The 25,030-nt window shown below is 38.9% G+C and overlaps 1 protein-coding gene across 2 annotated transcripts in view; it reads left to right on the forward strand.

Moving 5' to 3' along the window:
* The window catches only part of ARSB (arylsulfatase B), a 100,439-nt gene extending 79,121 nt beyond the window's left edge, over positions 1 to 21,318 (forward strand). For both annotated transcript variants that reach the window (XM_073344132.1, XM_073344131.1), the window contains exons 7-8: positions 20,360 to 20,488; positions 20,861 to 21,318. In XM_073344132.1, coding sequence (XP_073200233.1) covers positions 20,360 to 20,488; positions 20,861 to 21,126 — 395 coding nt within the window. In that variant the 3' untranslated portion in view covers positions 21,127 to 21,318. The remainder of the gene's footprint in view (positions 1 to 20,359; positions 20,489 to 20,860) is intronic.
* The last annotated feature ends 3,712 nt before the right edge of the window (positions 21,319 to 25,030 follow it).

Below are 25,030 nucleotides of genomic sequence, written 5' to 3' on the forward strand. Positions count from 1 at the left end.
ATGTTTTTTATATGTTGACACGCCCCTTGAAGTTAAGCTTCAGAGAACTCACAGCCTGTAGTAGATCAGGCTGGTGCTGTTAATCTTCTATTCCAAATCTTTCATCTAGATTCAAAACGGCATGGTGTAACAACTACAATCACCATGAAAGAGTGATGAATAGTGGGATTTGAGTCTAAGTATCCAGAGTTGTAGTTCAAGTAAATAAGGTAAAATAGTTTGACTTCATTGTATAGCACACCGCTATGTGTTATCAACATGACAGTAAGAAATTATAGTCTGGATAATGAGCAGAGAGCCTGATCGGTTCCTTCAGAATCAGTATTCCATTAATTCTTCAAAGGTCAAGGTCATGCTGTTCCTCAAATAGTCTTATTTTAATAAAGTAACCGAAAACCTCAGAGTTCTGCAGAAAATTCATTATCACCATAAAGTAGCAAAAAGGTCAGAAAATGTCTTTCCTCAATGAAGTAGCAAAAATATCTTATTTCTTTAATAATTTATTGCCTTGGAGGAGCCAAGAAGAGCCCTTGACATTTCAGCTTCCTCCTCCTTCAGGGGAAATAATTGTTTCATATATCATGGAATAAAAAATGACTATTAATAAAAAATACACACAAACTTTGCTAGCCTGGGAGCCATACAAAAGAGTATATTATAGTGGGCTGGGGGTTCTAATGAGTTTTCAACTTTCAACTGGGATGAGAAGTCATCTGCACTCCCAATGACACGTGCAAAAATGTTTTAAAGAAATGTATCGGAAAAGAGAGAAGCAGAGAATTTTCATACAGCTGTAAATGGAATGGGAAAACCATTGTTGGCAAAGAACTATTGAAATCTTGAACGAATGAATGGAAACATTCTGGAAATAATTTTTTACCAGCATTAACAGAAAAACTGTAGGTTTTAAATGATTTAGCAGAAGAATAAAAATTATAAATATTTTTATCTGCGTTTCTGTAGAGAATAGCAGTATTGTAGATGACACAGATCTATTCTAGTCCAATGGACTTAGTACCTTAAACCTTCCAGAATATATACAACTTTTTGGACATTGTATCTTAGGTAACCAATTTTTGGGAAATGTTTGTGATACATAGGGAAGGGATTGGTGTGTTATGAAGTTTAGACTGTCCACACAGGCTCTATTGTTCTTTAAAATGTAGCTCTTTTGGAAGCAGTAACCATGAAGAACCTATTTTGCTATCATGCTGATGATTGTTTATTCTCTTACACAGAGAGAACATTAGGTAAATATTTTATAATCCAAAGTTACCATAGAACTTTTATCTTTAGTTTTATTAGGAGTTTTTCTGTAGCATCTTATAGGAAGAAAAAATCTCTTAGCTAGAAGTAATTTATTAGTCTGCTTTTTATAAATTTTAAAATATATATACATTAATATCTATGTAAAACAGATTAATCACAAACTAGCTGCTATTTTTACATTTTAAACTGTTTAAATAGTGGTACTGTATATAATATCAAAATGGCTATAATCGCAAAATGTCATTCAGTTATTAAACTCCGACACTAGAAGTTTTTAATTTAAAACTAACTTTTTCCATTGTAAAGCACTTTCTTGTGTCTCTGGATTTCCTTATAGATTTTATTTCAGAAAGGATAGGTTTTCAATGGACTCAATTGTAAATGAGTTATACAGGGCAAATGTAAAGTTTATCATAAGAAAATATTTCAAGACATGCAGTAGGGGCCAAAGGCTGATCTCACTGAAGTCAACGGGAGTCTTGATATTGACTTCAGTGGAACTAGGAATTTGTCTCAAACTGATAGCTGAAGCCGAAAGAAAGTGCAGGCTTTGTTATACAGCCAATTTTTATTTAATTCTCATTAAATATACAATTGTGTTATCTTTTTTAACAACTGTTTTTTCTACAGCTGACATTTTGATGCCTATTTTCCCTCCCTTCGCAAAAACTCCCTTAATAAAAATGTACCCTAGTTGCAGAAATAAGAGTTCCATATTCATTTCAGGCAGAAAGAAATATATTGTAGAGGTGTTACAAAGCCTATATTTCAAGGAATGACAGGTTAAACATTTATACATCACATATTTGTCTATTGTTTAGGTTGTAATTATTGCTATATATTAAAAAAAAAATCTATACTCTCTTCTTAGGATTCTGAAAGCATCCCTGTTAAAGAAGAAAGAATAATTCCCCTAGGTTAAGTCTCCTGCTCATTCATTTGTGGGAACATTTTCCAGAGCACAAATAGGAGATAAGTGCCCAACTCCTACTGACTTTCAATGGGAATTAAGCACCTAATGGCCATTTGAGTTTTTGAAAATATCCCCCTCTATTTCATCTGTTTAAAAAAGCTGTTTTTTGTTTGTTTTTTCTCCATCATGTTGTGCTTTAGCCTTTGCTTAGTTAATGTGTACTGATACTGTCTTTGTCCTTCCTTGTGTCCCATATTCTTTTCTTCCCTTTTGTTTAATTAGTTCCCTCCTTTCTTTAGGGATCTTGCTTGCGACTTTGTGCTGCTCATCTCAGAGGCACAGTGCACAACTTGCAGCCCAACGGCAAGGACACCGTGGGCTAAGGTAGCATTAAGCCAACGTTGTGTATACCCAATTCTGGGCCACCACCATAATTCTGAGAACGTGATGGGTGCTCCCTAAGTTTCAGATGCCTGTCTCCAGCTTTCTATGAATGGCAGTGTAGCCCACAATTCCTGCAGTGCTATCTGTCCCCTTGCATCGCTCACATGCTTGTTCTGCCCGCTGTGTGTCCCTATTCCCAGGCTTGTGTCAGGATCTTTGTAGGCCAGCATAAAGTTACCTTCTGCAAAGCCTGGGCCAGGGAAAATTCTTCTCTGGCCAGATCTGAGGCTTTAACAGCCGCTTTACACTGCCATAGCATAAAAGAGCTGTAGCAGAGGACAGAATCCCTCACCCTGTCCTGTATACCTTTATTGGGAGGCACCAAGCACACCCAGCAATAGTGCTGTGAAAATAATAAACAAATGAGACATGAAAAAGGAGTTCGGTTTCTCAAATTATAAGTAGAAGACACTATAATAGTCAAAAGCGCACATGGTATCAAATCTCTCAGATCTGCAAATGTTGGTTGCTCCCACTGTCCTTTAATTTTTAATTTTCTTTGGAAACTTAATCTTGCTTTTGTCTCACAGATAAGTGTTTATGTTGAGTGAGGTCATCTGAGTGGTTGAAGATTTCAGTGATGGGATAAATTGTATTACTACATAAGGGCATGTATTCCTTTGAGGAGCTTGGAAGAGATCAGATTAAGATTTGTATTCTTATAGAAATGAAAAATGTAATACTTGGCACTTCTGAAGTTTTCACAGTTTTAGTCTGGAGCTGACATTAGACAAAACTTGTGTCCATTTAATTAATATATGTTTTCTTCTGCTCACGTGGCAGGAAAAATCTCATGTTACTGTAAAGACTGTCAGTGCGTAATCCAAAAGCTAAACTACCCAAGGAAATTCAAGTAAAATGGCAGTCCAATGTTAATTCAGTTTGTTGCCTTAATGGAAGTGCTAGCTTTGGCTGTGTACAGAACTGTGATGTATGTGTACAATAAATACCTGTAAAGTTCAAATGACAGGGCTGTGTGAAACTTTTCAACTGCCAAAATGATCTTACATTCTTTAAGAGGTTTGGTAGAATCCAGGATTTTGGTTTGGGCCTGTTTCTTAGGCTATACATGTCTAAACCACCAAGAGCCTCTATGAGACTGTAACAAACACACATATATACCCACACACTCTGAGCAATGAGAAATAGCTACCATGTTAGCTGAAAAATATATGTTGTAAAGTTCCCAGTAGATTTCAGCAATTCCCCATACCATGTCATTCAGTGAAGGAGGATGAAGCCTTGGTTTTCTCAGATTGATGACTAGTAGCAACTTATAATTGTGGATGCACTGTTTGTATTTGGTCCTTTAGAAGATGCTTGCATGTGTGTGCATCAACAGGGAACCTACATTTTCCACAGTTTACTGATTCATGTGGTTGCAAAGAAAGTATTTCTGGAAATAATTGCTGTCTTTTTTTCCTTTCTGTAGTAATTTAAAAAAAAATTCACATATGGATCTAACATAAAATGGACAACAACTTCTCTGGTGCTCAGAGTGCTGTAAATTCACTGCTTAATGGGCTAGTGTCTCTAGAAAACACACACATAGTTAAGAGTTAAATTTCAGAAGACAATTAAGAAGTTCAGAGTCAACAAAGCACGGAGTCCTTAATATTAGCACACATGCACACACTCCTCTGAACATTTTCAGAAGTGACTTCAACTTCTACAGAATTGTGAGCGCGCGCACGCACACACGTGCACAAACCTATATTTACGTGTACAAATTAGGTACTTATGTCTCTAGCCACCTGATTTGTGCAAGCAAACACCTGACTTTGAGCATTTAAATTTGTAAGCACAAAATTAGAGGCTGGCTGAAAAACTGGTGTTTTTTAAAGTTTTTGTTTTATGTTTTCTCCTCCCTCAAGGTTTACATCCCTCCTGGAATCAACTAGAGGCTCTAAGGAGGAGGGAAGTGAGCCCTTAATTTTTTCTGCACACAATTGCCCAGGAATTGTTCAAAAGACAAAAAATGGGTTAACACATTTGCTCTCTTTTTGCATTTGTATATTTTGTGGGAATTTAAGTTACTTACCTAGAACAGTCCTGTTTCACACAGCTGAGCTACTCCAATCCTTGTGCCTGTGTTGTTAAATATTGCACTAGCCATCCAAAAACAATAGGCTAACTGAAGTATGTAATATACAGAAGAAGACTCCATTCTCACCATGCCATTACTCTCGAGAGCCCAGCATTTGATGTGTTTTATACCAAAAAAAAAAAAAAAAAAAAATTAATGGGGGTCAATGTAGCTGGGAGACAATGTCAGAATGTATCTTACCAGAGAGAGAAAAAGAGAAAGTGAGAGAGAGAGCTCTAATTGAGAGCATATGTAGGGCTATGGAAGAATGAGGCGATATTTGGGCTATTTATGTATATAATGATTCATGTTCTAGAAGCATGTTTAAAACAATGTAAATCAAGTGTTTTGTTAAGGGAAAGGTGAAATAGGAGGTCCAGTTCCAAACTGGGTCATTGGAGGGAACTATTCATTTGGATTGCCATCTTGCAGACAGTAGCATCACTCTAGAAAGTATGGTGAATGTGTGAGTGAGAGCAGAAAAAGCAGATGTGAGAAGAAAAAAGGAGTGAAATGTATAGGCTAGTGAGGGTGTGGGGAGAGGACTGGTCCTTCAGTTTGCCTGGGGGACTTCTCCCTTTATTGAGTAAACCAGTGGTTCTCAAACTGTGGGTCAGGACTCCAAATTGGGTCATGACCCCATTTAATTGGGTCACCAAGGGCTGGCATTTGCCTTGCTGGGGCCCAGGACTGAAGCCCGAGCCCCACTGCCCAGGACTGAAGCCCAAAGACTTGGGCCCTGAGTGTGGGGGGAGGGCTCAGTTAGCAGGCCCCCCCACTTGGGGCTGAAGCCCTTGGGATTTGGCTTCCCCTCCCACCCACACCAAGAACGATGGGGCTCTGGCTTTGAAACCCTCCCACACACACACACACACCTGGGGTGGCAGGGCTTGGGTGGGCTCAGACTTCAGTCCCCCCTCCTGAGGTCATGTAGTAATTTTTGTTGTCAGAAGGGGGTCAGGGTGCAATGAAGTTTGAGAACTCCTAGAGTAAACTGTTGGACAGTCAGAGAAGCTCAGTCCAAAGAAGGTGGAGGTTCTTCTTTTTCCTTTATGCCGTTTTTTCTCGTGAGGGTCATGGCGGCAGCAGGTTCCAGCTCTTCCTGGGGTATCCCACAGTGTTCCCAGGCCAGCTGGGAGATAAAATCCCTCCAGCATGTCCTGGGTCGGCCTCAGGGCCTCCCAGTAGGCCGTGCTCAGTAGAGTTCCAAAGGAAGCCTCCCAGGGGGTATGCTTACCAGCTTCCCAAACCATCTCAGCTGGCTCCTCTCAATCTGGAGGAATAGCGGCTCTACTCTGGGGCTCTCCCGAATAGCAGAGTTCCTCACCCTGTTTCAGAGCGTAAGCCCAGCCACCCTGCGGAGAAACCTCATTTCCACCGCTTGTATCTGTGATCTCGTCCTTTTGGTCATTACCCAAAGTTAATGACCAAAGAAGGTTCAGAGTAGAAAACAGTTTTTCTGAACCTTGCATGGAATGCAGACCCCAGCACCAGGAAGCTAAAGAGCACCAGGAAAAGTCATTGTGAGTGACTCATTTAGTCTTGTTGCAATAAAATTTGTTCTACTTCTCAAGTGAGTGTTTGTATCTATATGTTTACTGCAATCTCTTTACAGTCCAGAGCAGGGGTGAAAGTAAGTCGAGCAACTTACCGGTACACTGGGGCCAGCTCTGGCCCCCGAAAGGGGCAGGGCCTAGGGCAGAAGGGGCAGGGCTGAGGGGGTCAGAACCAGCCCCAGCCCACCCTGTAAGGTAATTGCCCCCCCCCGCTTCTCCTCCTCCTCCTGCCCCCCTCCCCCACCGGGGTAGCAGCAGCAGCCCAGGGCTCTGGGGGCTATTTAAAGGGCCCAGAGCTCCCCTGCTTCTATTGCCCCGGTCCTTTAATTAGCCGCCAGAGCCCTGGGGAAGCAGCAGGGCTCCAGCAGCTATTTAAAGGACTGGGGCGGCAGAGGCAGAGGCAGCTGGAGCCCCAGCCCTTTAAATAGCGCCTGGAGCCCCCACTACCCCAGGGCTCTGGGGGCTACTTAAAGGGCCTGCGGCTCCCCTGCTTCTACCGCCCCGGTCCTTTAAATACCCCCAGAGCCCTGGAGTAGCAGCGGCGGGGCTCCAGCGGCTATTTAAAGGGCTGGGGCAGTAGACGCAGGGGAGCAGGGGAGCCGCTACCCCAGGGCTCCAGCAGCGGGGCTCTGGAGGCAATTTAAAGGGCCTGGGGCTCCAGCCACTGTTGGCAGCCTCAAGCCCTTTAAATTGCTCCCTGTGGAAGCTGGGCTGCCCCAGTATGGTGCACTGGCTTTTGCCAGTACGCTGTACTGGGGCATACCGGCTTACTTTCACCTCTGGTCCAGAGTGAAACACATTAGAAATGGGGTTGGAGAGCACTTTAAACACTGAACTATTTCATCTTTCATGAGTTCGTACCTTGTCTCTCTCACTTAATAACCCCCTAGATCCATTACTTTGCCTTTTTCTAGCAGAGTGGACAGATCTTCCATCCCAGCTTGTCCCCTTCGTTGCCACCCACCCACACGTACATTTTTGCATGCTTTATTGTGCAGTGACTAAATGGGTGAAATATTCAGCATTGTGCTGATTATTACATTGCTTCAAAAATATTTAATTTTCCAGCCCAATCTTAGAAAAGAGCTGTTTACTTCAAAAGGAGATCTCTGAACTGAGACATAAAAAGAGCAAAATTATCTGCTTTTACAAGTCCCTTGCATAACGACAGCGTCTCCTGACAAACAAAGGACACTTGTGACAAATACTAAATGCACAACATTTCAGACACAATTATAATGATCAAAAAGATTTGAATAGGATATGCTCCATGTCAAAGTCCAAGAAACACTTCAGAAAGGTCTAATTCCTATTACAGTTGCATATGGATTAGGCAGCATCCTTTATGCATGTATAATATTCTGATTCTTAGCAGGATTAACTCCACTACAGTATGCATTAAATTGTGCAGTGAGACATAAATTAGTATTGGGTAGCCTCTTACTTGCTAAAACTTACTCAGATGAGCACTGATTTCTGGGTAGCTAATCACATAAGTAAATTTACTCTTGGTATAAGTGTTTGTGTTTCAGTACATCTGTCTCTCCATCTTTTTTTCACCTTTTTGCTTGTTAATCCATTTATAGTCCAATTGATAGTCACTGTGTTTATACAAATCTCATTTTTCCAAAGTTTTTATTAGCCAGTTACTGTCTTGGGTATTTAAGAGCATGAAATTAGCTCAACATTATATTGTAGTGCATGGAATCAGGTGCCTAATAAAATCCAAAGACCCTACTGGTGCGTGTAATTTCTGTTATGAAACTTACACATTTCATAACCGTAGAATTTTTGTCATCTTTTTTTTTTTAACCTTTTTTGCAGTTACAGTTCTTTCTGTTTTGGAATGAGTTGGAGTTTTTTATTAGTGATGTCTTTAATGGTAAAACAAAACTTTGCAATAGGCCAACCAGGTGCCAGACTAAAAGTCTATTTTCATAATTAGATAAGAAAGTATTGCTTTGTGTGTCAAGTGCTCATGTACAGTTCTCCAAAACGTTAAATAAAACAGTGTTCCTTATTTTGAATATTGCCAAATAAAATGCAACTACTTTTGTTTTCTGGGTTAGTGCCTGTTTCTTCAAGTTGCTGAGTGCCTCTGGCAAACACCCATAAATCCTACTGAAGTCACTTCAACATCATGCAAGATCAGGCACTTGTTTTTGAAGTCAAGGTGAAATAAAATAATAAAGTGCATAATAGGGGTGAGGATAATTTACCCAAACTTCAGAAACTGTTTTTAATTTGGCTCTCTGAAAAAAGAACATATTTACTGCAATGCACATGCCCTGTCATGGAAAAATAGCTTCTAACAGTACACAATGTGTTTGAATCAGAACTAAAAAAATATATATAGCCTCCCAAAACAATCTTGCTTTATTTACTTTTGTTTTTGCTAACTTTTGTCATGTAAATGAGCATATAATCAGTGATTTAATGCTCTCACAAAATTATGTGAAATGGGTATCAGATGATTAAATACTAGACTACTGTTTGCTGTATCAGATTAGTATCAAGATAAATACATCAAGCCCCTCTACATGTCATAATACACAAGTATAGTAATCTAGCATATCATGATTTAGTATGGCAGATCTAACTTGATCTGTCTTTTGCCATCTTGTGGTGTTTTAATAAAACCAGGAAGCTACTTTTATTGCACAAGAGAGTTTGGTGGACAGCCTCATGCCCATGTGCATTCCTGTAATGCAGGAGAGCTGGATTTGATTATTCGTCTCATTCTCTTACGGTTGAACATGAACCAAAAAGGCTTTCAGTCATCTGCTTGCAGATTGAGGGTAAGGCTCTCACCTTGTTGTTCATATTGCTGATCATAGGTAGAATATGAACATCCACTGTTCTAATCCCCTTACATATAAATAGTAAAAGTGAAGTTTTGGGAGAAAAGGAGGCCATGAATCTAGCCACCTGTTTGACTAGTTTGTAGCCTGTCATTTTTTCCTGCAAGTGCTTATGTAGCTCTTTCTAACAATACGTTCTTGACCGCAGTCTCCACTGCTGTCTTTGGATGTCCATTTATTGCTGTTGTTTATTTTATTAACCCAAAGAGCTTACAGAGTAAAAATTTTAAAAGCACCTATGCAATTTAGGCTTGTAAATGCCATTTTGAAAAGTGACTTAGGCATTTTAGAGCCTAAGACTTCCTTGACTTGCCATCGCAACCTACGCCCCAAACTGCCTAAACCATTTATGAAAAATTTACCCTCAGTTGAAAGATGCAACAGAGAGATGAAGGTTAGGAGAAGGAGGACAATAAACAAGTGGTCAAGGTGACCATCTAATGGATCTTGCTAATACAATTCTTGATAACACAACTGTGTTCTTTTTTTAGTCTTCATGTTAAGTATCCACTGTGTAAATCAATTCCTCGTGAACTCTTGGTGTTCTCTTAGCTACACTTCATTTCCTCTTGTTGGATATATCAGATGATAGCAGAACCTCCAGACCTTTTCCCATCCCTACTTATAACTCTTCATTATTCTTGTTGCATTCTCCTTTACCTTTTTCATTTCTTTAATATCCTGTCTGCAGTGTGGTGCCTGCAACTGTGCACAGTTTTTGATGTATGATCTCCTATTTTGGGTTGTGTTCTGGCACAGTTCTTATTCAAAATATATGATATATTAGGCGACTGGAGGAGATAGTGAAGTGATTTGGGTTGTGGTGCTGTCATTGTGTGAGTTATACACAATTCTACGTCTAAAGGTATGCAGTTCCGTCTTTCCTTCTTGCCCAGAGAATGCAATGTGTGTGGCTTTCTCAGTGACCAGCAGAGATACTGAATTGAATACATGTTCATTCAGACATATTGCAAAGAAGAACAAGGTGTTGACGGAAGGAAGCAACTTCATGGCAGGGGTTGGTCTCTGCACACCCTTTGCCAATAAAATTCACAATGTAGGGGATGCTCTTATATCCCAGGTTCTGAATACCCCAGGAGGCATTTATCTTGACATTGACTGTTTTTCTCTCATCTAGGTCTTTGTCACCTGCAGATTGAAATACTCCTGTTTGCACTACATGAGGCTACATTTGAACATATACACGCTATACTGGCTTCAGAATATAGTGGCTCATATGGGTCTAACTATAGGGATCATGTTGCATCTGTGCACCCTAGATTGCATTAGCTTCCTATTTGCTGCTGGGTACAGTTCAAGTGTTGATTATGGCTCTGTAAAATATCATGTGGTTTGGGTCCCTGCTATCTGCGAGACTGCCCCTCTTTCTCCTGGTTGCTCATTACTGCAGAGGAGAACAGCTGCTGTTTTTGAACAAACAGTTTTTAGATTTCAGCTTCTGAGGTTGGTGCAGTGCAGGAAAAAATTACTCAAATTTGTTTTCCCTATTGATTCAAGGGACTCCATATCTGTTAGCCTTCAGGGGATGGTGTGTAACTCAGCTGTCTTCTTAGGCTTTTGCCTATCAGACTCAGGACAGGATGTATTGGTGTTTAATTTTGTTTTTAATTTCAGGGGTTGAGAATCTTTTTAGTTAATGCTCATTAATTATTTTGGTTTTTAAAATAACGTGCTCCCAGAAATGAATGTAATAGATGCAATTTTATAAATCCTAAATAGAGACCTATATGGACTATAATGCCTATACATGATTGCATGAGTCAAAAGCAAACTAAATTTAATTTGTTTGTCCATTTTTAATTGGAAGCTGTCAAGGTTCCTCCCCCACTCTGAACTCTAGGGTACAGATGTGGGGACCTGCATGAAAAACCTCCTAAGCTTATCTTTACCAGCTTAGGTCAAAACTTCCCCAAGGTACAAAATATTCCACCCTTTGTCCTTGGATTGGCCGCTACCACCATCAAACTAATACTGGTTACTGGGGAAGAGCTGTTTGGACACGTCTTTCCCCAAAAAATACTTCCCAAAACCTTGCACCCCACTTCCTGGACAAGGTTTGGTAAAAAGCCTCACCAATTTGCCTAGGTGACTACAGACCCAGACCCTTGGATCTTAAGAACAATGAACAATCCTCCCAACACTTGCACCCCCCCTTTCCTGGGAAATGTTGGATAAAAAGCCTCACCAATTTGCATAGGTGACCACAGACCCAAACCCTTGGATCTGAGAACAATGAAAAAGCATTCAGTTTTCTTACAAGAAGACTTTTAATAAAAATAGAAGTAGATAGAAATAAAGAAATCCCCCCTGTAAAATCAGGATGGTAGATACCTTACAGGGTAATTAGATTCAAAACATAGAGAACCCCTCTAGGCAAAACCTTAAGTTACAAAAAAGATACACAGACAGAAATAGTTATTCTATTCAGCACAGTTCTTTTCTCAGCCATTTAAAGAAATCATAATCTAACACGTACCTAGCTAGATTACTTACTAAAAGTTCTAAGACTCCATTCCTGGTCTATACCCGGCAAAGACAGAATATAGACAGACACACAGACCCTTTGTTTCTCTCCCTCCTCCCAGCTTTTGAAAGTATCTTGTCTCCTCATTGGTCATTTTGGTCAGGTGCCAGCGAGGTTACCTTTAGCTTCTTAACCCTTTACAGGTGAGAGGAGCTTTCCCCTTGCCAGGAGGGATTTCAAAGGGGTTTACCCTTCCCTTTATATTTATGAAAGAAGCTAATGACCAAATTTTCATAATTGCAGTAATAAACCTTCCAATTTGTTGATGCAGACTGGACAGCTATGTATGCCAGTAGGGAATTAGGATGCAGTTATCTGTGTGTTGTGTGCAAAAATGTGTCTGTCTTTATGTAATTTCTTTGAGGTTTTTTTTATTTAATGTTGTAAAGCATTTGAATACATAGCTGCTTTATCTACAACATTTTATATGCTTTTAGATATTTAATTACTTCCTTTTATATCTGATGATCAAGTGATTCATAGCTGATATGGTGTAGGCTCCCTGCACATTACTGCTGATGCCTCAGCAGCCTGATCCAGAGCTCACTGAAGTCCATAGAAAGACTTCCACGGACTTCAGTGGGTTTTGGATCAAGCCCGTAAACCCTGGGCTGCATTTTTCCTACTGTTCAAGATTTAGACATTAATCAGATAGAACTGGATCTGCCAAACATTCCAGAAGTGAGAACACAGGAACGGCCACACTGGGTCTTCAGACAGTGGCCAATGCCAGGTGCCCCAGAGAGAATGAACAGGATAGGAAATCATCAAATGATCCATCCCCTGTTGTCCATTCCTAGCTTCTGGCAAAAGTATGGTATATGTGGTGACTAGACAGGGTGGTTTGTAGAGGTAAAAGGCCACCTTTACCACCTAAACTGTTTTTCTACTTAATTTTTGTCAAGCTAGTATTAATTCCGTAATATTTAAGATGTTCTGTCCTCCTTCTCCACCCACCACTTCTGATTGTAGTGCAAAAAAACAGACTCTGGTAGATTCACAGTAGTCTGCAGAGCCTGTGAATGGAAAAATATTACCTCTGATTTTGCACCATTGGGGAGCAACTCTTTCATTTAATAATGCCATATGAGTAGGTGTTTCAAACCCTGAGAAGACAGTAAAATGGTTTAAATGAGAACAGCAGTTGTGATGTGCAAAACCCTGGATCTATTTTAATGGAAGCAACAGGAGAATGATCCTGTTACCATTTTTATAAGAACCTGTGAAGCTGCTGGATACAATCGGGATTTCTTGGGCAATTACAATGGTGTGATAACTCTAACACCCACTACTGGAAATACTAGTAGATACTCCCACTCCCTTCTGATTTCATACACAAGTGATTTTTGGTTTGCCAGTCTCTGACTTTTGTTTTAATAGATCTCCTCTGTGGTTGTTATGAACTACTTATTATCTCCTGATCAGAAAGAGTATGAAGGTTATGTAAATCACTTTTAAATTACAACTATTTCTTTTGGAAAAAATCCCAGTGACTCTATAAACTCTGGTTTTATTTAAAGGTCCCTTTCAAGTATTAAATAAGAGACTGCTCTGAGATTTGGCAACCCATTCATCCCTCTCAGCAAAAATAGTGGTACAAATTCTAAAAAAAAATTGTGAATCATTGATAATGGCTTGGATCAGAGTCCCAGCATAATATAAAGAAGTTGTAATTACAAGGTGAATTTATCTTTTCTGGATTTAGTAATTGTCAGGCAATGTCCGGCCTTTTGAAAGCCTATCTTTCCATTAATTCAGGTAACTTGCTGATTTTAGTCTCTATTAAAAAACACGGAAGAAGAGAGATCACTGTTAAAATTATAACTTTAAGTAGTTTTGATTTTTGTTTTCACACTTATTAGCCCATGTCAGCTAAAGATTAAGGACTTGATTGTGTTTGGCCCTGCATGGTATGTGAAAGTTTTATCTCACTCTCTACTGGCTAAGGATCTGAATCTGTGTTGGGGGAGTGTACAGTGCATCTTAGCCAAAGGTGTGGAGGTCCCTGCGATCTCTCACTACGGCTCCTCATCTTCCTCAAAGCATGGCTGACCCTAAATAGCTCAATAGTAATGCTTTGTTGATCTATTTGCCCAAGCAAGGAGAGCTGTGGCACGCATACCTCTTATCTCTCTCTTCTATCATTAGTCCACTTTAAGTGGTTTATACTGTACTGGGGAAAGATTTTGATCTCCTGTTTGGATCTTGTTATGAATTACTTGGAAATAGGTGAAGATATTGAAAAAAGAGTAAATGGGGGAGAGAGGATCACGTAACCAGAAAACCTGACAGAAAATTTCAGCGAGCTGATGTAATTTTCTCTATTAGTCCAGGAGTCTTAATATGTAGAGATGACCTGTAGTTACTAAGGGAATCCCTGAGCATGATGCACATGGCAGACTATCCTGAGGGAGGGAAGGGAAGGAGAGAGAGAAGGGGGGGGGAAGGGAAGACGATGATGGCATCTCTAGCACTTGCTGGAATTCATTAAATGCACTTTATGTAACTGGCCTCGAACAATAGCACCTGTCTAGTATGTGTCTTAGATGTGTTTCCAGTTTTTATTGGAAAGACTGACAGTCAATTTGGAATCCCCTCTCATCCTGGATTTCAGTGGTTTTTCATAATATGCACTCTTCAGCTTTTTAAACTATGACAGGATCTATTCTGAGGTTATGCTAGAACAGGACCAGATCTAAAATAATTGCTTTATTCTCTCTTCCATCAGCTGGTTTGTGATGAAGTTTATAGCCTTTTATGATTATATTTTTCCCTGTCATATAGTTGTCTGTGGTCCTATTGTATGGGAATATTATATTACTACAAACTGTGGAAAATGGTAATGATTTGCACCTTTTCTCTGAATAAATCCAGTGCACGTTCCAAAGGTGGATAAGTGTTACCATCCCTACTTCATAGATAAGGAAATGGAGGTATAAGCTTAGTCTGCTTCTGCTTTCCACATTGGACACCAGTTGTATCTAGCTCATTACAAACAACAGAAGTTTGTTGTTCGAACACAGTGGCCTGCAGAGACATGGCTCATCTGACAGCCATTTTGGATTAACTCTTAGGACAGGGCTCCCTTTCCAAACTAAGTATTAAATTAACATTATTTCCTCCTACTCCAAAATTATTCTCGAAACTCCCAGATTTATTCCTTACACACTAGAATATGAGCCCACACTGCATAGGAATACAGTGTGCCTCAAGCAATGTTTTTTTGGACCCTCTAACTTATGTGGTTGGGATTTCACAAAATGCCATGTTAGAGAAAACTGTAGTCTTTGATCTCTTGCCATTTAAAAAAACTCTCCTCTCAGCATGGTTCATTCTCATCATCTTAATCACACACTGAAGGATAATATTTTAGGTTAGTTTTTCTTTTCTTTCATAGATGTACTGGCTATTTATATCTCAGCTCTTTAAGATTCTACCAATTACTTGAGCTAGCCTTATGTTTAGGGGGAGAAAAGGGGTGGGGAGAATAATGAGTCATATACATTCACTACATCTCTTGTAAGTGTCCTGTGTACACACTGATATGTGAGAGACTATATCATAGTACATTTTTAAAAAATGAAATCTTTCACTTTTATCTGCTGGCTAATCTTTTTATGACTGAAGATTAGAGAACAAAGTTCTAATTAATATTCTCTATAATTATTTTTATCACACTTTAATGAATCTCCATCTACAAATTTATATATTGGACTGGGTGAAAAGGAATTTGAACTTTGGTTCAAAAGAGTTGAAGTTCAGATTATCTCTCTTCTCTGTCCTGTAAATCCACTCAGAATGGGCATTGACTATTCTGAAAATTTTTATGTAAATTGTCACAGCATATTTGTCTGAGTTGTTTTGTTTGCCAATTGAAAGTCTAAAGATTGAATCAATTTGAAACAAGTCATAAGGAATATAAACAGTAAATGAGGAGAGATTTGAAATTTCCAGCCTGGATAATAAATACCATGTGTAGTGCTTTTCTTCAGCATTTTCTGATTCAGTTTGTGTCTGACATACTTTTTCTTACACTCCAATTTCACTTTGAAAAGGTCCAGAGAAGGGAAATGAAGACTTTTACAGGCACAATGAGACACAGAGAAAAAGAGGTGACACAAACTAGAATAACTGAGCCTGGAAAGAAGCATTAGAGAGGACTTGACTGAGATATTTAAAGATATAAAAGGTAGTCCCTTCATAACTGGATCAGTCCCTTCCTCTCTACATCCACTAAATAATATCAGAAGAACCAATAGGTTACTCAGTTATTTTAAATGGTCAGTGGGGTGGGAGGAGGTATTGTTTCATGATTTCTGTGCGTATATAAAGTCTGCTGCAGTTTCCACGGTAAACATCTGATGAAGTGAGCTGTAGCTCACGAAAGCTCATGCTCAAATAAATTGGTTAGTCTCTAAGGTGCCACAAGTACTCCTTTTCTTTTTGCGAATACAGACTAACACGGCTGTTCCTCTGAAACCAGTAATTTAGAATAATTAAAGGAAATTATACTTTATGGAGCATATATGATGTGTGTGTGGAATTTCTGGACATCAGAAGCGACAGTCAAATACCATGAAAAGATATTAAGAGTTGGATAAGTCTGATCAATAACTATAACTGTACATGCTAAAAGAACACAAATTACCTGTTATGTGTATGCCGATCACTACAGAGGTCAGGAAGGAATCATTCTCCCTATTCCCCATCTCGATAAAGCACTGCACACTTGGTTAGATGTACTGGGTTACCCAGAGTGCTGTAAATGTACAGAAGTACATAGAAAGATTAGTTCTCTGTCTGGAAGAGCTACCAATCTAACCTGAACAAGGCATGGGACAAGAGCACCCATGGGACAGTGCAACAGATTTGAAGTGGGGCTTCGAAGGAGGAAGGGGATGTGGAAAGTTTTTTTTCCCAAGCATAAGGGATGGCATGACAGATGATGCAAAATCAAGTGAAAGAAGATAACAGTGAGCAAGTAGGAGAGAGGGTAAGAAGGTAAAGTAAGGAGGTTTTGGAGTATTTTCACTGTCCTTTGAAGCATCAGATATTAGTCATTTCTAGAAGCAGGATGCTTGACTGGATATACCCAAGTGCTTCTTCTGTCTGGCAAATCCTATGTTCTTATAATGACAAGTATTAATTATTAGTTGATAGTCCTGGTTTTTAATGTAAAATTGTACAAATATAATTAAAATGTAATCTAGGGGTCAGTTACATTGGTATTCATCTATAGTAACTCCACTGTCTTTAATGGAGGTATTCTAGATTTATGTTGCTGTAAATGAGAATCAAGCCTCGAGTGAATACCTGATTTGTTTCCTAGATTACACTGATATAGTTTGTTGTTATCTGTGTGGATAGCCATTGCCAATGTTCCTGTGTCGGTTTACTCTATCCTTCTCTTACCCTTAACTTTTAAAGTTCTTTTTATGTTAGCAATGCTACCACATGCTTTGTGTGAGTTTTGGCTCTGATCTCTTTGGAGAAACCACTTGTACAGGAAATGGGATTGTCTTTTGAGATTTATTTTAAAGTTATGATGATGCTGTATATGTAATTTTTAAAGATACAGTAAAACCAAAATTTTAATATTGAACTATTCAGTATTCTTATCTTCTGTGCAAGGACTTACAGCTGCAATTTCCCCACACGTTAAGACCAATGTACCCAAAAGTCTTTCTGCAAATTCACTTGTGCAAATAAACATGTAGATAAACAATTTTTTTGGTTCATTCAAAATTGACTGGTTGGCTCACATGTATTTTATAGGATTGTATATTAGCAAGTTGAATTATGATGTTCCAATCAATTACACTTATAAGCTTTTATAAAAAGAAACACCTGTTCTGGTCATCATTCAGGCTTTGGTTACATAATTTACTCAATTGTGCTTTTTTTGGACTTCTAAACTCAAGTATGTGTATTTTGAAATGGTAAAGTAAAATATGAATCATGCTAGTAATTCAACACCTAAATCTTAAAGTGACTAGCATTTTTGGATGACTTGATTTTTTTATGTACAAGTTGACACATCTTAGAATAGAATATCAGGGTTGGAAGGGACCTCAGGAGGTCATCTAGGCCAACCCCCTGCTCAAAGCAGGACCAATCCCCAATTTTTTCCCCAGATCTCTAACTGGCCCCCTTAAGGATTGAATTCACAACCCTGGGTTTAGCAAGCCAATGCTCAGACCACTGAGCTATCCCTCCCCTCAAAGGGGCCTAATTTTCAGAAGTGCTGAGCACCTGCCCTCTGAAAATCAGGCCCCTTAAAGATCCAGATTAGGCTCTGAATATCATTAGTTACTTTTGAAACTTTAGGCCCAACAGTGTAAAGTGCATCTAATACAGAGACTATGCACAGTAGTAGAAAAAAGATCTAGGGTAAATTTTCAGAAGTGCATAAGTGGTTTAGAAATCTGTGTCCCATTTTCAGAACTGACATAGGCACTTGAGAACCTAAATCCCACTGAGCTCCTAAGTTCCTAAATCGGTTTTGAAAATAGGATTTAGGCTCCTAAATCAGTTCAACTAGGGATAAAATTTTCAAAAGTCTTTATCTTTCCTATATAGATACGCTATTTAAATGCTTTCTTTGGTTACCCATCAAATATCTACACCAAATATGTTATGACATTTGATACCAATATATTTGATGTAGCAGTAAATATTAAAACAGCAACTTTTGAATGAAACTTCACTTGTTTCTTATAACAGTGAAAATGCTATAGTGTCAAAAAACAGGCATTTGAGAGGAAAATAGTGCTGCTGTTGAATGCTCAGTTGGTGGGCTGTAGAGAAAGAGAGGCTCCTATTTGCAGTTATGATAATTGATGGTAGAGGGAGCATTTTGTATGGAGAAGGTGAGCTGCAGTATTTCACTCTCTCGAGACTGAATTATTGTAACTTCTACATCCTACATTTGTCAGGCAAAGCCCATCACACTCCAGTCCATCTTGTATACAAACAGTCCTCCACCACTTGAACAGGACTAGCAATGATGATACAAGAGTAAATGTCTAGACTTGGCAGAATTTGATGTTTGTTTGTTTGTTTGTTTCTAAGTGTTTGGGGGGGGGGGTTGGCAGAAGCTCACCTGCAATAACAGAAGCTGAAGAATTTTATTTTGGAGGTGGCAGAGAATATAGTGGAGTGGAAGAGAAGGAGAAAGAAAGACTAATGCAGGAAGAAAGATCCAAGTATAAGGGGACAAACTATAGGATGGCAAGGGTAGAGACCATATCAGTAATATTTATGCTTATCTTAATATTGCATCTGGTGCTTAGATACTGTAGTGCTTAGCATCTGATAAATGCACCATAGATAGATCTGTCACATAGCATATGCTGTTCTTGTATGAATACAGATCTCTCTGTAGCTGCAATTTCTGAAGAAAGTTGACCTGTACTATTTGTGAAACAACATACCTGACTGAGCAACAGATAATAAAGTTCTTGGCACAAGATAAGAGTATTACAGTAGGTAGATTATGACTGACAGAATTCTGTGTGTGTGTATAAATTATTCAAAATATTTCAAACAAGTTGTATTCAAGTTCATACTTTGTAGATGTGTTTGCTACAAGAGCCAAAAAGTTGCACTAATTGAAAGCTCATTTGGACTTGACTAGCAAAACAAAATTACTAATGAAATCCTGAACTAAACTAAAATACTTGTGTGTTCTTTAGAAATACACTTACCATAACTTGCAGTGAAAAATAATACATCATTTAATGGAACTTTGTGTTTGAGCAAAAATTGTATTTTACAAAAGGTATATGTGCTATTAATTTTTTTTATATCTCTATATCTGTGGATCTATTGATAAATATAAAATCAATTAAGAGTGCATATATCATTTTTTAAAATAAAATGCATTTTATATTGCCTCATGTGATTTACAGGATTTGTTCTCTGCTTAATCTCCAGTATTACTCTCAGCATCCAGTCTGACATAACAGTTATACCAGCTGTAACTCACATCCCACTGATTCTGTTTTGAGCTGTAGATGCAAAAACCAACCACACCAGTCCCTGTGGCTCCCTAATTTGATAGTTTCCAACTCAAATGTTATAATAAAACTACCTCCTGAAAGATGCCACAGCATCAAACTGGATTTTCTTGACATCTCTTCGCGTCATTGTTTCTGATCTTATCACAAGAATTCCCTTGTAACGGTAGATGGTGGAAAACAAACACAGGCTGATACATAGCATCAATTTTTAAAATTTGGGTTCTCTGCTCTAAAAATGCACATGAACAGGCCATTGCATATGCAAATACTATATTTGCATGCAAACTGGTATTTCCACATGCAGCGACCTGTGTGTACATATAAATATGTTGTTTGCACAAACAATTTATGTGGGCATGCAAAGCTTTTGTATGGTTGAAGATCTGAGTTTTAAAATATTAGACAGTTATGTTAGAACAAGTGTATAAATAAATATCACGAATGTTAGAAGTGGTAATCTTAACTCTGAACCTGTTTTTTTTTCTTTTAGTTTGTCAGTTCTATATTGTAGCATAGCCACTTATACTTATGTGGAATAAGTGTCTTGCAGAATACATGTTTGTATTCCAATATTACATTATATTGGTTTGTTTCCTAACAAAATCCTTAAAAAAATCTTTATAACTACAAAATATGTCTAAATCTATCTTATTGTTTCATTAAGGTCCTGGTATTGACAACAGGACATCTTCACCACAGGATAATTCTTTTCCATGGGACGATTCAATCTTCAATATATCCATACATGCTGCAATTCGACATGGAAAGTGGAAACTACTAACTGGGTATCCAGGTAATGAAATGATCTTTTTTTTTCCCCTAGAGGTTTACCTTCGCTGCCAGTTCATCTCATTTCATATGTAATAAACTTTGCATTTCCATAATTTACTCTCTTTCTCAACTTTCATGATTTACTATGTAAAAACTGGGAGGGAGGAGCCTTGTTTAAAAGTAGGCAAATATTTACAATGTATTTCCTGAAGTCATGGTTTTTGAATCTGTGTTTGTGCTCACATTGCAGTGAGAAAACCAGATTCCTGGAGGCAACTTCAGTTGAATTTCTTTGAAATTAAACAAGTCACATTAAACACCAAATCCCAAGTATGAGGCTACTCTTTCCCTGGGTGTCTGAGATCTAATCCCTTATCTGCTCCTATTTCTGTAGGCTGCAGCCACTGGTTCCCACCACCACCTTTGTTCAGTGAATCAAAGATTCTATCATCTGACCCACCAACAAAGAAACTTTGGCTTTTTGATGTTGTTAAAGATGCTGAGGAGAGAAACGACTTGTCTGAAAAATATCCTGGCATTGTGAAAAAACTGCTCTCCCGGCTGCAGTACTACTATAAACACTCTGTGCCTGTGTTCTACCCTGACGATGACCCCCGTTGTGACCCAGGAGCAACTGGAGCCTGGGGGCCTTGGATGTAGACTACTACATTTGCAACCTGAAAATTGCGGACTCAGGGTTCTAGTCATATATTTTGACCTCATTTCTTTTACCCTTTTAACTGTGATTTCATCCCTTGGGTTATTCAAATCTGCTGCTTCTTAAGCAGTATTGGGGATCTAATGTCACCCCCTGATTGTACTAGAAACACAGTTAAAATCATAAATCTCTCATTTTCGTGTTCTTTGTCCGTTATATGTCTTTAAAATGGAGGGTCAAAGCTGCTGGCCAGCTGGGAAATATTACTTCACTTAGAAAGTTCTAATGAGTCACAGAGGCAAGGTTATCCAGTTCTTTCATAGTTAAAGTCACATGTTTGATTTCATGCTTGCCAGTGGCCAGATCTTATAGGAGGCTAACACACAGGTTTTAAAAAAAAAAAAAAAAAAGGAAGAGAGAGAAGCCAGTTTCTGAGTTCAGCTGTCATTACATTTTCTCAGCTTTGCCGTACAAATCTGTCCAGTAATGGATGCATTCAGAAATCTCTTGTGTAAAAGCCTCCTCCCACTGGGCAACAAAAGATCTAGCTATACACATGTCCACTGCTGACATATGGTTAGAGCATTGGTTTGATTTTATGCCCACCTCGGCTGTGAGTACCAACTCTTTAGGGCTTTTGTGCCTTTGTTATCACAGCAGAGACTGCCTTCATCTAATAGCTTTTGGCCATCCCTTCATTTTGCATTGCCTTTTTCAATTCATTTCTTCTTTCTTGTGCTTCGCAGTGCAGCTTTGAATTCTTGTGCAGGAGATTCAAGCACTTTTCTTTGCCAGCTAAAGCACAATGTGGAGGTTGCAAGTGATGGCAGTACTGCTTCATCTATCTGGTGGCTATTGCATCAGCTTCACAAAGCTCCCAACTTCTGCTAATATCTCTTGAAGACCTTTTCTATTACATATCCCTTCTCTAAGGGCATTGCCAGTTATCTGTTTTGTACTGATGTAGTGTTTCAAACTGGTGTTTTAGAGACCACTTTTAACTTTTCCATTAAAATTAGAGTTTTAATTTTTAGGTTCTAAGGGTTTTTTTGTTGAGATTAATGATGTTTCTTGAGAAGCGTGAGTGTCTAAACAATTGATTAAGAGAGGAGAGGAGAAGTATTGCTGTACCCCATATATTTTATTTTTTAGAGGAGTTGTAGCTGTGTTGGTCCCAAGATATTAGAGAGACAAGGCAATATATTTTATTAGACCAACTTCTGTTGGTGAAAGACAAGCTTTCGAGGTCAGTGTAAGGTCGAAAGCTTGTCTCTTTCATCAACAGCAGTTGGTCTAATAAAAGACATTACCTCACCCACCTTGTCTCTCTAGTTTTTGGAGATACTATTTCCATTTGTTATAATTCATTAATTATACATCTGGGGAAAGAAATAAAATACTTCTTATTAAAGGAAGCCTCTATGTTCATAGAATATCAGGGTTAGAAGGGACCTCGGGAGGTCATCTAGTCTAACCCCCTGTGCAAGGCAGGACCAATCCCCAATTTTTCGCTGCAGATCCCTAAATGGCCCCCTCAAGGTTTGAACTCACAACCCTGGGTTAAGCAAGCCAATGCTCAAACCACGGAGCTATCCCTCCCCAGCTAGCAAAGGTTCCACCTATTTGGCTCTTATTTCCACATTTCAGTCAGGGCTTGTTGGTCAGTTTATCTTTCTGGAGATCATAACACCTCATTAACAGAACACAAGGGAAAGAATCTAAGATATTTTCATTATTATCACTTTTAAGGTTTCTTTTCCCCAAAGATATCCTTAGGACTCTGACTACAAAAGTGTGTAAGACTAAAAAAACCCACTACTTTCAGCTCTCAGACAACAGCCACTTTTGACATGTACAGATGTCATCCTGACAGCTTTAGAGCTGACTGCAGGGCTGCCATTCACACTCATGATACCATGAAAATAGATGATGAATTAATGGGGGGGAAAAACTGACTTGTCTGAACTTTCTTATCAGTTATGCTATCTATCCCCTAGTTTAAAAGGATTAAAGTCTGTATAGCCTCAGTTGCAGAATTAAATATAATTGTTGCATGTTTGTTCTCCTTCCCTCCCTATTCTACAATCTACACTGTTACATCATGCTGATATGACTCCACCTACCAGGAAGGAGGTAAGCAACTGTCAGTCACTCAGCCTTCCGCTATTGTCCTCACTGTTTTCAATCTAAGACTTCTATTTTATTTTAAAATCTTGAAATTCATCATTTACTCAGCTATTATTTCAGATAAAAATATCCTACACTATTTTTTTCTTTTGGTTGATTCCTCTTAAAGCCTTCAAGTTGACCTGACTTAGGGGGGAAGAAACTGGCTATCATATTCAAGCTGGCGGCAGCAAAGGAAAAGAATTTTAAACTCTCCATTGAGCTGTTTCATTTCTCGAAGGGCAGATTTCTTTCTACATGTTGTGGTTTCTTGAGTAACAATCAAAAATACAAGCATCATGATCCCTCAGAAGAAAACTTCATTTCATCGCCTTCCAAGCCTTCCAATCCTTGCTTGATCCAACAAAACTCTATAAATGTTTCAAAATTGAAAGGCGCTTTTTTGACACATTAAAAATAATTATAACATTTTAGAAAAGCAATTGCACTTCAGGAAATGTGGTTATGCTGGATACCCACGATTGTGCATTACTACTTACTTAAAGAGATATAAGATGAAGGATGGGCAAGGCCCAGGACGAGGAAAAGAACTTGGGAGATCTGGATCCTATTCTTGAGTCTATGGTCCCAGGCTCCTCTGGGAACAATCTGCTTAGAGTAGAGGAAACTCTGATATTTTTTTTTTAAATGGACTTTTCTAGGAATTCTTTAAATAGGGCTGGAAGGAAGCCTTCTGCTTACTTCTCAAAATTTCATCACAGAAAAAGCTAGGATTTTAGCCATCAAGATCTGCATAGATTTGGACATCCACTAGCGATCCATGTTGCCTCAATTCTGCCCCTGGGATTCTCTGCTCCCTATCTTGCTCCTTGGTAGTACAGCTCCATAGAAGTCATGCTACCATGGATGCTCCCACTCGTTACTCTCCTTAAAACCCTCCCACTCTGTTCTTTATTGGGGAACCTACCAGCCTTTGACGTTTATGAAGAGAATCCTGTTGCACCAGTGCAACTCCATTCCAGGCTTGTCTTTAAGTACCTGCAGGGTACTCTTCCCAGGACAGGGGGCATTATCACTGAAGGGGAGGAAGTGATCTCAGGGAAGGAATCTGGGTGAGCTGCAGAGTAGGGTATGTAGGCCATTTATGCAGTCGTGCCAGCCATGTTTGTAGTCCTGGGTACTGGCAAGACCACCTGGGAAATAAACGTGTGTGTATATAAACAGCAGAGACACCAGAGAGACTTGGAAGGAGCTGGGCTCCTAAGGCAAAACAACAACAACAAAAAAGGGATACATGAAAATGACACTACATGGCACATGGAGAAACTGTGTAGGACTGTGTGGATATCTATCTTCAAATGAGATATAGTCTGTAATGGAAACATACTGCCTTGTGAACTGAAAGAGTTTTACTAGAAGAAAAAGCAAGTTTAAGATGTGGCATAGTTTGGGAAGTGCTGATCAGTCCGTTTTTTTTAAACAGTTTTCAAACTGACTGTACATATCAAAACCACTGCTCTATCAACTTATTGCAAACAGTTCACATGGAATGCTGCAAACAGTCAATGGAATTTATAATAAGAGATACAGATTTGGATGTCATATGTTCAAAGTTATATTTGGAGATATTGCTTATATAGTTTAGAGAGGAAATTGGGCCCCCAAAATGCATTGCATCCCCCTGTCTGGTGCTTCTAGATGTAATCTTGCACTGCTACACAATGCATATCTGAGATCATGCAGACAGATTAGCACTGCTACAGAGCACAGCAAAAAAGA

Source organism: Lepidochelys kempii, chromosome 5, assembly GCF_965140285.1.
Source record: "Lepidochelys kempii isolate rLepKem1 chromosome 5, rLepKem1.hap1, whole genome shotgun sequence".
In the NCBI taxonomy this organism is placed as follows: Eukaryota; Metazoa; Chordata; order Testudines; family Cheloniidae; genus Lepidochelys; species Lepidochelys kempii.